Source organism: Diospyros lotus, chromosome 14, assembly GCF_014633365.1.
Source record: "Diospyros lotus cultivar Yz01 chromosome 14, ASM1463336v1, whole genome shotgun sequence".
Lineage (NCBI taxonomy): Eukaryota > Viridiplantae > Streptophyta > Magnoliopsida > Ericales > Ebenaceae > Diospyros > Diospyros lotus.
In genome coordinates, this window is record NC_068351.1 from 6938135 (window position 1) to 6950802 (window position 12668).

The 12668-nt window shown below is 34.0% G+C and overlaps 2 protein-coding genes across 2 annotated transcripts; both read left to right on the forward strand.

Annotated features, from left to right (window-relative positions):
* Positions 1–929: 929 nt before the first annotated feature.
* On the forward strand, positions 930–1732 carry LOC127790177 (LOB domain-containing protein 20-like). Its single transcript, XM_052319474.1, has 2 exons — positions 930–1301; positions 1403–1732. Exons 1-2 carry the CDS (start codon positions 930–932, stop codon positions 1730–1732), a joined length of 702 nt encoding a protein of 233 aa, XP_052175434.1.
* A 3454-nt stretch (positions 1733–5186) lies between these two features.
* On the forward strand, positions 5187–12583 carry LOC127791103 (uncharacterized). The gene is made up of 10 exons (XM_052320876.1): positions 5187–5381; positions 6380–6605; positions 6725–6882; positions 6984–7129; positions 7884–7946; positions 8048–8140; positions 9819–9980; positions 10146–10237; positions 10686–10867; positions 11890–12583. Exons 1-10 carry the CDS (start codon positions 5285–5287, stop codon positions 12243–12245), a joined length of 1575 nt encoding a protein of 524 aa, XP_052176836.1. The 5' UTR covers positions 5187–5284; the 3' UTR covers positions 12246–12583.
* The last annotated feature ends 85 nt before the right edge of the window (positions 12584–12668 follow it).

Sequence of the window (12668 nt, forward strand, 5' to 3'; positions counted from 1 at the left end):
CTATTGCTCTTGCTTAAAAATAACTTAACTTATTGTTTTTTTGAGAATAAATAGTTGTGTTTTAAAATTGAAGTTGTATTTTACCAAATACTATTTTATAATAGTTATAAAAAGTTTGATATATTTTTTAACTACAACAATGTTAAGTAGACTCTTAGAGATAGATATATATGACGAGTTTCTCATAATTGCGAAGAAAGTAAAAAAATTGTCAATAAAGGAGGCAACTCGCCAAATTTGAGTGGAAGTGATTGCTATTATGTTAGCAATTCACCGAAAGCTCGCCAATTGATGAGGTCATTATCAATCGCAATCACAATGATTGTTTGGTGGCAATTGAAGCGATGTTTGTGAATGAAAGAAAAAATGTTACGTCAGTTTAAAAACTTTTAATGATAACTTGTTTGATATGAACAAAATCTCAACTTATTTTTTATGTTGAGATCACTTTTTTTCGTTTTGTCGATTTTTATGAAAGATCAGAAACTGACACCTTTTGAAATAGATTATAAAATGTTTATAAAAAATTATTCACATAAGAGAACATATTACAATACTGTAATAAAATATTTATTACAAATTTATAAACAAATACTTTTTCAAAATAATCATTATAAACAAATATTTAATAGATTAAGTTGTACATGAATCTTGGCCACCACATCATCATGCCCATTCAAGGGGAAAAAAGTCATTTAGAAGGTGTTTTGTCTCGCTCAATACATATAGGATGCCCGCTTTATACGTGCTTCTCACGCTAATTTCATTCCCATTAAATCCCTTTTACCAATTATAACGTCTCCTTTTTTTCTCTTTAAAACAGCAATATTGACACAATCATCTATGACAACCCGTCATAAAATTTTCGTGTTTCAGTCACTCCTCGCTATAAACACTGTCCTCCATCACCAACCTCTCATTCTCTCTCAATGGCCGATCCACCAGGCGACGTTGTATCCTATAGCCGTCGAAAGGGAGCAGACAAACAGGCAACCCCGGCAGCCGATGACGCCAACCAGGCCGTACTGCCGCCCACCTCCCCATGCGGGGCTTGCAAGTTTCTCAGGAGGAAGTGTGTCAGCGAGTGCATATTCGCTCCCTACTTCAGCTTCGACCAGGGGGCGGCGCAGTTCGCCGCAGTGCACAAGGTGTTTGGGGCTAGCAATGTGTCCAAGCTGTTGCTGCACATTCCGATTAGTTGCCGGCAAGAAGCCATTGCGACAATCTCGTATGAAGCTCAGGCCCGACTTTCTGACCCGGTATATGGCTGTGTGTCAAGCATTATTGCTTTGCAACAACAGGTCGTTAAATTGGCTGAAATATCAATATTGTTGGCGTATTTATCTTTTTTGTTGACGATGCACTGTAGAATGATCTATGTTGGTTACGGTGATCGTTGCAGGTGGCTTTCCTACAAGGGGAGATTGCAATGGTGCATAACCAATTGAACAATAGGCTGGCAATGGCAAATGCCATGCAGAGTTCACAGCAACAACAGCAAATGGCAATGTTGCAATCAGCCTTCTCCAACAACGTCTCGTCCACAACAAACAACTTGGTTAACATGAGCAACTTCAACTCCAGTTGCGACCTCACGGCGGAGATGGCTCCTTCCGCCCATAGGTTCGAGCCCCACCAGTACTGGACTCCGTGTCAAGACGACGAGGAGGAGGACGAGGAAGATACCCAGAATTTGGTGGGATTTGCCAATCATATCCTTAATCCCAAATGATAATTTTTCTGCTTGTTTGGCTTTTGGTCTCTCCAATGATATTAATATATAGGATCTTGTGCCATGGAGAAATACCGAAGCGCTATTAATCCATAAGACATGTCGTAACAATTAATACCAGTGTGTTGAAAATATTGTGAAAATCTTTATATATTATGTTTATGGTTGAATTCTCAAGTCTTCACAGCATTGATCTAAACTTTTGTACATAAATTATCACAAAAATCATGTAATGTAACATATAATTGGAGTTTTAAAGGTACAAAAAGCTTAGTGGGTCGTTTAGTTTGTATGTAAACGAATTCAAGATGGCTGGATTTCTGATCAAAAAGTTCCAAATCGAGAAAAATATTTAACGTAAATTATATATTCATAGTTATTCTAAATCCAATTGAAACTAGTCGGGTATAATAATTATTATAAAAAATTAGTACGAATCTAACGCCATCAATCGATTGTCTATATCTATCTACATAAAGCTCAAAATATAGCATTGATGTCTATTATTTAATCAATTAATTACATATTAGTAATTCTAAATTTGACATTGGTAATTATACTAATTAGTGTCCTCAATGCACCTTATTTTCAGACAGTATACATTTGTTATTTCTTATCTTTAGACAATAATATTGTATTTTGAATCATTTTATGAACCATTCAAATTATTTTAATATTAAAAATAAAATACAATAAATATATCTTATCTAAAAATAAAATATATTTATTGGTATTACCCATTATCCTCAAATAAATTATTAGCATTATCTATTTAATATATGTAGAATTTAAATAGCTAGTAAAATGAGAAGCTATAAAAGTTCAACTCAACAGTTCTTGTTAATTTGTAATAGCTGAAATCTCAAAGTTATAATTTGAGTAATTTTAAGTATACGGTGATTAATTTGATTATTGTCTAAAAACACATTTCAAACCATTCTAACCAATTATTACACACCCCTAAAAATTAATTAATAGGTATGATCTTTTTTTTTTTTATAACTAAGATTAATCACTCAAAATATAGTGAAAAATAACTAAGGGTGCGTTCTCTTTGCTTTTCAATTTTTAGTTTTGAGTTTTGAATTCATTTTCAGTTTTCTGTTTTGGTAATCTATTTTTAGAAAATTAAAAACGCGTTCTCTTTGTCATTTTGAAAAACTATTTCTCAAAACAGAAAATTAGAAAATACGTTTTCTTTGAAATTTTAAAAATAATTTTTTAATGATATTTTATTCAATAAATTTGATTATTTAGTAAATTAAAAATATTTAATGTTTATAAGTTATTAAAAAAATTCTACATTTTAAAGTTAATGAATTTTGTAATATTTTTTTCATTATAATAATAAAATATGAATAAATAAATAAATAAATGTGTTTTGAATTTTGAGTTTGTTTTGAATGAAAACACTCAAAACAATTTTTTGTTGTTTTGAGTTTTCTTTATAAATATGTTTTTTATTTTCAGAAATACATTTTTAAAAACAGTAAAGAGAACGCGTTTTCATTATTTTAGAAAATTAAAAACTAAAAATGACTTGAAAACAGCAAAGAGAACGCAACCTAAAACTCTGAGAATTCAAACTCTTAAGTTCCTGAACTCACTAATTTGAGAAAATTATCCCTTAATTGTTCTTGGATAATCCATTGTTTGTGATAATTTGGTTATACTTAAATTTAGTGAAATATTTGGTGCCAACGAATGGGTAGAAAATTTAGTGAAAAAGGTCAATTTAGAACTATTATATCATTAATATACATGTTTAGGTAAATTACATTTGGGGGCTGTTTGGTAATAGAAATAGCTTTGAGTTTTCCAGAAAATTACTCTACAAAAAGGAAGTAGAAAACTTGTTTAAATACAAAAAGTTTCTGAATAGAAAAATGAAGATTTATGGAAAATCTGATTTTTAGAATTCAACTAAATTTGAAAAACACTTAAATGTGTTTTCTAAGCTTTCGTTATTAATTTGGAGATTTAGAAAATGTAGTTTTTTGAAAATTGAAAATCACTCCTTTTGCTAAACATATATTTTATTTTTTTAGATTAAAAATTAGTTTCTATATTTGTAACAATTAAATGTGTTTTAAAAAAAATTCACAAAAATAAAAGATTACAAACTTTATACAAAATTAGAGATAAAAATAAAAAATTATTCTCTACAACTAAATAACGAGATTTGGTATACCGTTAAAGTTTTAATAAATTTATATGAATTTGTAAAAAATAATAATTAAAATGATACTAGTGTAATTTCATAATATAGGATATTAGGTTTAATTTGTTACTCACACCAGACCCGGGCTAGCAAGGGATGGGCCATTGAGTTCCCTCGATCTCTCACGTCAGGCAATTGACATGTTGTTTGACGCGAACAAAAAATTAATTTATTATGAGATATTATACACTTTAATTTAATAAACTTTAGGTATATAAAATGTAATTTATCCTATTTTATGATCAAGTCCACGTGATATCCCATATGTTTAGAAAAAAAATAAAAATAACATAAACTTTTTAAAAATAATCTGGATGTCCCATATAAGATAATTAAAATGATTATTTTATCTTTATTTATCTATATCTTTATCTAAGCTCTTTATTTTTTTTTAACAAAAATACCATAAACAAACTCATAACTAGGTTTGATTATGATTTATAAATGTGTGAGAGAGCAAGCAAGATATTAGAAGATGTAACATAAGATATAGGGTTCAATTATTAGCTAGATAGGTTATACATAAATGAAAATAGGAAATAAATAGAATATATAAAAAAATAATATTTAAAAAAAAGAAATACAGGCAATAACTAAGTAAAAAAAATATAAGATTTTTTTTTGTAAATATTATTTTTAATATAAAAATAATTATTTATTTTAAAAATAAATATAGTTAATCCCTTCATAAAACGGAAACATATTTCTAAATTACAAATACATTTATGATATTTTTTTAATATTATGAAAATGGTCTGAAAATTTTTAGAATTATAGAAACATATTAGAAACGTTTTTATAATATTTATCGACGTTTATATATAAAATATATTTCAAAAATATCGAAACAATATTCGTAAAATATTTTCATACTTCATTAGAGAAAATACAAAAGAGAAAAAAAACCTTTATTACAATAACACCCCATCTTTTGCTTAATTAAGTAACAATGAAGGTAACAAATGGTAGCCAACGACTTAGATTATATTTCCATTTATATATAAAAAAGATTAAAAAAACACAACAATACCACACATGCCATAAAGTTAGGGGAGATTAAAAAATTGAGGTTATTTTCTTAACCTTTATATTTCTTTATTGCGAGTGTGACACCATTTCGTCAACTCATAATCATTTTTTTGGTGAGTTAAAATTTATTTTATAAAATAAAAAAGAAGGGTAATAATGACTGCTTCGGGGCCAAGGAAGCTTGCTGACGACGCAAGAAGAAGTGGCCCAAAGAATTTCCCAATCTAAAGCCCCACAGCCGAAGCGAAGCGCGCGCTCTCCGTCTCCTTCGTTTCGAAGGCAGAAAGGAAGCCTTTAGAACAATGGGCACGCCCGCCGTCGCCGCTCTTCTTCTTGTCTTCTCACTGTCCGTCCTGCTCTCTCTCTTTTCCTGCTCCAGCGACGTCGCCACGTTCAAAGGTACTTACATCCTCCTCCCTACTTAGAACCCTTCTGCTTTTTTTCTCAGAAAAAAAAGAAGAGAACGACGCAAACAGTTGAGCTGGTGCGTTTGTTTTGCCTGGTTTGAATTGGCGGTCAGGCCCTCGGACTTGGAGTTGTTTTCCTTTTATTTTCCTGAATTCTCACGGCGATCCGCGGTTTAGGGTTTGGTTTTGAGTTTTCTTTTGATCGATTTTGTGCGGTGGTTGAACTGAGCGTAAATTTCAAGCTCTTTTAGGAGTCAATTCTTGAAACCCTAGAAGGCCTTTTGATTTTCTATCCTTTTTTAACTAAATTTATTTGTGAGTGCGTTTACTCAATCTGTTCATGATATAATTCGTATATCGTCTTGCATGTATGGTATAATGTTTGTTCTGACGAGTGACGACCCTTTTGGAGAAACGGGAGTAACATTGATGGGTAACTGGAGTATACGCATTATCCTGGAAATGGTGTTTCTTAAAACGTTTTTTTGATTATTTGCTTGTTCTTTTCCTCGTTTTTGTTCATATAAGGCTCTGCTCGTTTGGAGAGAGAGTATCTTAATGAAGCTATTTGTTGAAATAACAATGCACCAGGCCTGGCGAGATGATTTCCCTCGGTACCAATAAAGAGAGCGTGTCTTTCTGGATTATCTTTCTCTTTCCTGGAGTATCTGGTTGGGAAAATTTGAGGAAATTCATCTGGTCACGAATAATGAGACGGTCATTTCTGGCATGTTATTGATTCTTGTTCAATTGGCTAAATGATGTCAATGATTGGTTGAGTTTTTATCAACTTGGATAATAGTTTAGAATATAGAATGTTAGAACGGCTGGACATGAGGTTTATTTCTATGATGTGGTGTATAAAATTCTAAACCCAGTATGCATTGTATATGTTTCCAGATCTCGTAATATCTCATTTCCTTTTGTCTCAGTTTTTTGTGCTTTTGTTATAAAATTAACCATCTCAAGATTCAAGATGCTGAAATACAGGTATTGACGTGGAAAATCCAGCAGTTGACGTCACTCCATCTCCCCTTTTTGGTCATGCATCAGCTTCTGGTGGTTCCAAGGGGGTCTTATTGTGCGAACGCATTCGAGTTGCTGGTAAATCAAGATTGAAATTCAGAAGTTATGCCAGCACCTATCTTGTTACTTTGGTCCCATCTGTAGTAATACCTGAGAGGCTGCATAGCAAAATTCAGATCTGTTTTCACATGTAGGTGAAATTCTTGGGACTCTTGGCTCTTTTGATCTCACTCCCTCAATCTCTCTCTTTCTCCAATACCTTCGTTTGGTGGATATGGGGTTTAGACTTGCTAAGTAGCTGTTTTGCAGGAATGCTTCCCGTGGTTTATGCCAATGTGAAAAGGATGAATGGAAATTCATCCAGAAGGGTGTTTGGACTTCTGTCATGTCACCTTATGAGGACAGATATATTGATGTGGAGTTTGTTGGTGAAATTTCTGGTTCTGTCACGGTAACAGTTGAAGAAGGTCACGCGTTTATCTTTATTGCTCTTGGTTTTAATTTCTCTCTCTCTCTCTTGCTAATTGCTATTCTTAACGCTAATCCTTGTTAATTTTGGTTTTTGCAGAGTTTCAAAGATGGCGTTTGATTTGCCTTGCCATTGGTTTTGTTTTGTTGCTGCTGGCACCGGTGGTTAGCAGCTGGGTTCCCTTCTATTATAGCAGTTCAATGGCTATTGGAGTTCTGCTAGTAGTTATAATCCTTCTTTTTCAGGTATTTAGTTTGGTTTGTATTCTATAACACTGCCTCCCTGAAAAAGGAATTTGTCATTAATTTTCTCCAACCTTTTTATTCTCATATGCTGACCTAACAAACAAATGTTGAAATAAGAGCTTTTGACCTTCTTTAGCGGCAGAATGTTTTAAATATTATCAAATTGTGCTTTGCAAGCTTCTACAAGCGTTGTTAGAATAACAATAGACTGTTCATTAGCAATCCACTAATAATTATCAAAAGGGTAATTTGATTGCTGGTTGTTATATTATTACTTTTATTTTATTTTATGATTTTTTTTTCACTAGAGAGTAGATGAGAAGAATTGAGAAATTTTCTTTTTGGCATAATCTCTTTGTATGATAAACTGAATTAAATATTCTTGTTAGAACATGGGGGAGTTTCATATTTGTTAAGTTTCATAACGCCTCAAATTCCTTGTTTATGTTCACAACTTTTGCTTATACTCCATTTTGAAAATGGAAATTGCTCTCACAACAGAGGGCTTCTGTTTCACAGAGATTATTTTAGGTAAGGGTGCTTCTGCACTGTGTGTTCCTTTTTTCACTATGTAAGCCTTCTTATTGGAGCTCAAAAAGATGAGGAAACTTGATGTTTTTATTGAAGCATATGCTTGGTTACTGTTGTTTTCTGTGTAAATGCTTTGATTTCATAATGAAGAAAAGTTTTTTTCTGAGTTTGGAACCTGTTTCTGTCCTGCAATCTCATAAACTGCTGCTCAAATATGTTTTAGGGGATGAAATTATTACCAACTGGCAGGAAAAATGTTTTGTACCTCACATTATATGGATCTATGGTAAGTGCTTCTTTGATTTTTAGCATTAACTTTTTATGGAGCAGTCCTTATTTTGGTTAACCTTGTGCTGATTGTAAACTTTTCTCTTGTTTTTCTGCAAGGTTGGAGTGGGATCATTTCTATTGCATCAGTTTTCAATGTTGGCTAATTCAATTCTTGTCAATTTCGGGCTAAGTGAAGAGATGTACAACCCTGTAAGTCTGGATTGATACTTGTTTAGTCTCTGTACAAGTTAATCGGCGACACTTCAATTTGAATCTTTAAATCTTGCTTTGGCACCAAAGCTGTATCTTCCATTGAAGAATGTTCCCTCCTAGATAAAATGCATTGGCAGAGTTTTATGCTGCTTTACTTCCTCCTATTACACCTGCTCATAGAAGAAATGGATAGACAAACCTCTTATGGTCCGCAAGCAGTGGGGTCTCTGAAGTTCAATTATTTGTCCTTCCTGTCATTTTTATACACTTACCATTTCTCTTCTTTTTCATGTGTCTCCTTTTCCTCAAAATTATTCCTTTCGTTTACACAAAGTGCAGCCACTTTTGGTGGTCCTTTTCAGTTGTTTTTCTGTCCCTTTTTTTTTTTTGTTGAGTGTTACTTTTATTCCTGTTAATTTACTTTCTGTGTAATTAATTTTAGCAAGTTAATAGCTTTAAGAAGAAAAGCAGAAAAATGGAATTATCCAGGTGCATGTGTTGTACGAAGACAAGAACAGGAAAATCTGCCAAATGGAAAAGAAAATATGCCTCAAGCAAGATAATTTAAAGAAGAACTGAAAGGCTTGCACGTATCTGCCTGGTTTATATCTTTGTTCAAGATAATTTAAAGAACTTGGATTGGTTTATCTCTTTGATCGAGAAGTTCGAGCTACGTTTGGGATCTCTCCCTGCAACATAATCTACCAATTTGATGAAGAAAAATAAATCATGCATGCGTGCGTGTGTATATAGAGAGTAGTGGATTTTGAGATCAAATACCATAAGATTATGGGAAGGAGAGAAGAAAGAGTGACCCAGCCAGTGAAGCTAATTGGCTGAAGCCTTAAGGTAGAAGCAGTGGTTGCATGGTCAAGGGCAAGAGGTTGGTGCTGCGACAGCATCAAAACCATTTTATTTTCCCTCTAATTCATATATATATATATATATACACATGTATGTATAGAGAGAACTCCATTTTTCAGCAATAGGGGTTTCTTTTCTCCCCTTTCAAATTTTCCTCCAATCAATACAATCAGCGTCCAGCTCTGCTGAAGTGATTGCCACCTGAACTATTTTCCTGTACACTCAGCAAAATATTAACTCAGCATGTTAAAGTTCATTGGATTGATAAAATTTAATGTTCAGGATAAATGTGAAAAACACGCTAAAGTTTGGTATTTTTTTTGTCATTTACCCTCCATATTTTTCTATTCAATAGGAATAATTTGACGTTGCTCACCCTAACTTGGTTAGGATAAGATGGAGTTTATGAGGATCAGAAATAATTTGACGTAATACGCTTTAGTAAATAAGAAATACTAACATACTAAATTTTTTACTAAAAATGTGTGCAAAGAACAGGTACATGTATTAACTTGCTTATGTCCCTTTAAATGATACGTTCTAAGATTTTCTGGGCCAATGTTTTTGCATTGTTTTGTGTTGCATTTGCTAATTGGGTAAGAGGATTATAGTTCTTTGTATCTTGATATGGTGGTTCTTTCAAGGGTAAGGTCTCTTGGATCTATCTGATGTGCAGAAATGGTAAGGAGGGAAGCAATAAGAGGAACAGTTGTTATGTATCTCTACTTTACATATGCAGTAGCATAAAATACATATCTTGTTTTCAACTAGTCGCTTTCTAAACTATACATCTTTTATTTTTTTGTTACAGGTGTCTGTATTTTTACTTGTTGGGATTGTCCTTGCTGGAGCTGCACTAGGCTACTGGATTGTGAGGAAATTTGTTATTTCAGAAGATGGAAGTGTTGATGTTGGTGTAGCTCTGTTCGTGAAATGGGCAATGCGTGTCATTGCTTCCACATTTATTTTACAGGTTGTCTATAATGTGCATGTTGTAATTGTGTTTCCATCACTTTAAGTGCTATATTTGTTTGCATTCAGTTTTTTTCTACCTTTGACATTTTTTATTTTAATTCCTGGATACACAATACTTCCACATTTGATTGTTTCTAAATGTCTGGTTTCTATTTTCTGCCAGAGCACTCCTGATACTCCTCTGGCTGTGGGGGCATTGGCATCTTGTTCAGCAATCAGCTTCCTTATCACTTCCTTTGAGTGGGGTGGACCACAGTAAGTTTCTTGTATGTTTAGTCTCCTATCTCTTTCCTCTTCTATTATTATTCCTTCTGCTATGATGGCAATGATTGTCTCATTTTGATGCATAGTCTGATTTGTTTAAGTTAAGACATTATTTAAAGCATTTATCTTATTGGAGATGTGAGTTTATTATTAGTTCAATTGACTAAGCACCTATTTTGTATTAGTCAAAATGGATGGAGTCATAAATATTGGTTAAATGGGTTGCTTTGATTGTTGTGGAATGCCTGTTTCATTTCTTTACACGGGCTTGACATAGTGTTTTGTCTGGAATCATGATTTGTGGATGATAGCAAATAGTGGGTCTATGAGCCATGAATGAATCTATCTCTGAAGTTTATGGGAAAGGGTCTTCTCAGTTGAATTGGATTTCAAAATTTTCAGTTCTATTCACAATATCTTGAATCATAATTTATTGCAGGACTATGACTATGTTTGGGAATTCAATGTTTCTGGGAAATCCAAGACCTTGGCGGGGTGGACGGGCAACTGCAAAGCAAAATCATGCTGAATTTTATAGCAGGTCAAGGAAAGTGGGGTCGCATGGAACACTGTGGAACAGCCCAAGGAGTTCGTCTACCATGTCTGACTCTCCAGTTAAAGGTACCCGATTTCATCATAGATTTCATTCTCCTTTTCTGGTTTCCTGTGTTTTATCCTCCCAAAGTAGACTCCAAGCTTCTGGTAGATCTTCTCTTCTGAGTTCTGATAGATTTTCTTCCCAACATCACTTGTACAGTGAAAGTGATGTGTGTGAGGGAGGAAGGGAGATTGTGAAGGTGGAAGTGGCGAGGCTGGTTAGAGAATGAAAGTTGGTACATATTGGGGGAAAATCTGTGATATTTTTTTTGGATTTGGGGGGGGGGGGGGTTATGCTGACTATTAGAAAAGTAAGAGACCATATGGTGACAAAGTACAGAAAGATGTGGAGTGAGGGATCTGGATTACGTAGAATTCATGAAAGGAAATTTTGGGACAGATGGTTACATGAGAATGACATGGTGATTGGTATTTGGTGGTTACAAATTGTTTATGATGAGTATTTTTGGTTATTTTCTCAGAAATATTAATTCAACCAACTGTTTAGGGATCATTTGCTGCCTTGGCCTAGGATGATAAGGAATGAGATGATGTTGTCAGCCTGAGAGGTCTGATGTTGAGCCCAGAACTATCCTGATTGCAGTCAGAGTACGAATTGAGCAATCTGGAGCTGACTTGAAGATTTGTTTGAAATGAACCCATATTACTGAACATGTTCTAACTAGTGCTAGCTCTAATCGTAGAAGACATTTTCCTAGTTTGAAACAATTGCTACCTTACTGATAGTATATAGGATTATGAGATTTACCTAAAAAGCTAACTCTGCCTAGACTTCTGTTCATGGTTCTGAATTATCTTCCTAAAGAAGAAACTTGATCACCTGTCTGAAGGCTAACCAACTGATGTAAATACATGTCTTTTTGGCATATTTTTTTCATGGTATGTTGCATGAATAATCAAAAAGTTACCCTTCTCTTCAGAGGTTTCTATTTGATGGTATTCAGCGGAGCACTGGGCCTGTTTGTATATCTGTATGTTATCCATAGTAGTGCTTGTTTTTGGTCATGCTCTTGTGGCTCTTGCAGGATGGATATCTCCAACCCCAGTTGTTACTGGCAGGGTGGCAACCAATGAGGAGGAGGATGAGGATTACTATTCGACTTTCCACGACACACCCAACAGAAGAAAGTTCTCAAAGAAAGAGTGGACGAAGTTCACAAAGGAATCAACCAGGCAATCTATGGCCGAGTTGGCTTCTTCTCCGCAGTTTGCAGACTGGATAATCAAGCATGCTGACAGGATCCAACTCCTTCCATATGATGATACTACTGACGATGCAACCGGAAGCGGGTCTGATTCGACAAATGAGGCGGCGGCGGCAGCTGCTGCTGCTGCAGAAGAAAATGGCAGTCGATTTGGTATGTTCGGATGGCAGCGGTGAACCAACCAGGACAGGACCATCATCATATTTGTTTTGTTGGTTGATGAGTAAACATGAGACTTCCAGCAGCTCGGTTAGGGAATTGGTGGTGTTACCAACTCCTGCAAACTATTAGATACAAACTAGGAGTAGTTCTCAGTCTTTCTATTTATCTTTTTTTTCTTTCCCATTTTATATTTTAATTTGTTCAGAGTACAGCTTACAGCTTCTGCAAAATCTGTAAACCGTTGCGTTAACGGGCTAGCTAGTTTTTTACACACGACCACACCACTTTGTTATCTTTCCTAAAACGTCAATTTTTTTTAATGATTTCTTAAAAAGCTAGCTGCTTCTCTCTCTCTCTCTCTCTCTCTCTCTCTCTCTACATGTATATATATATATATATATTTATATGTTTTTAAGTGTTCCGTGTTCAATCATTAA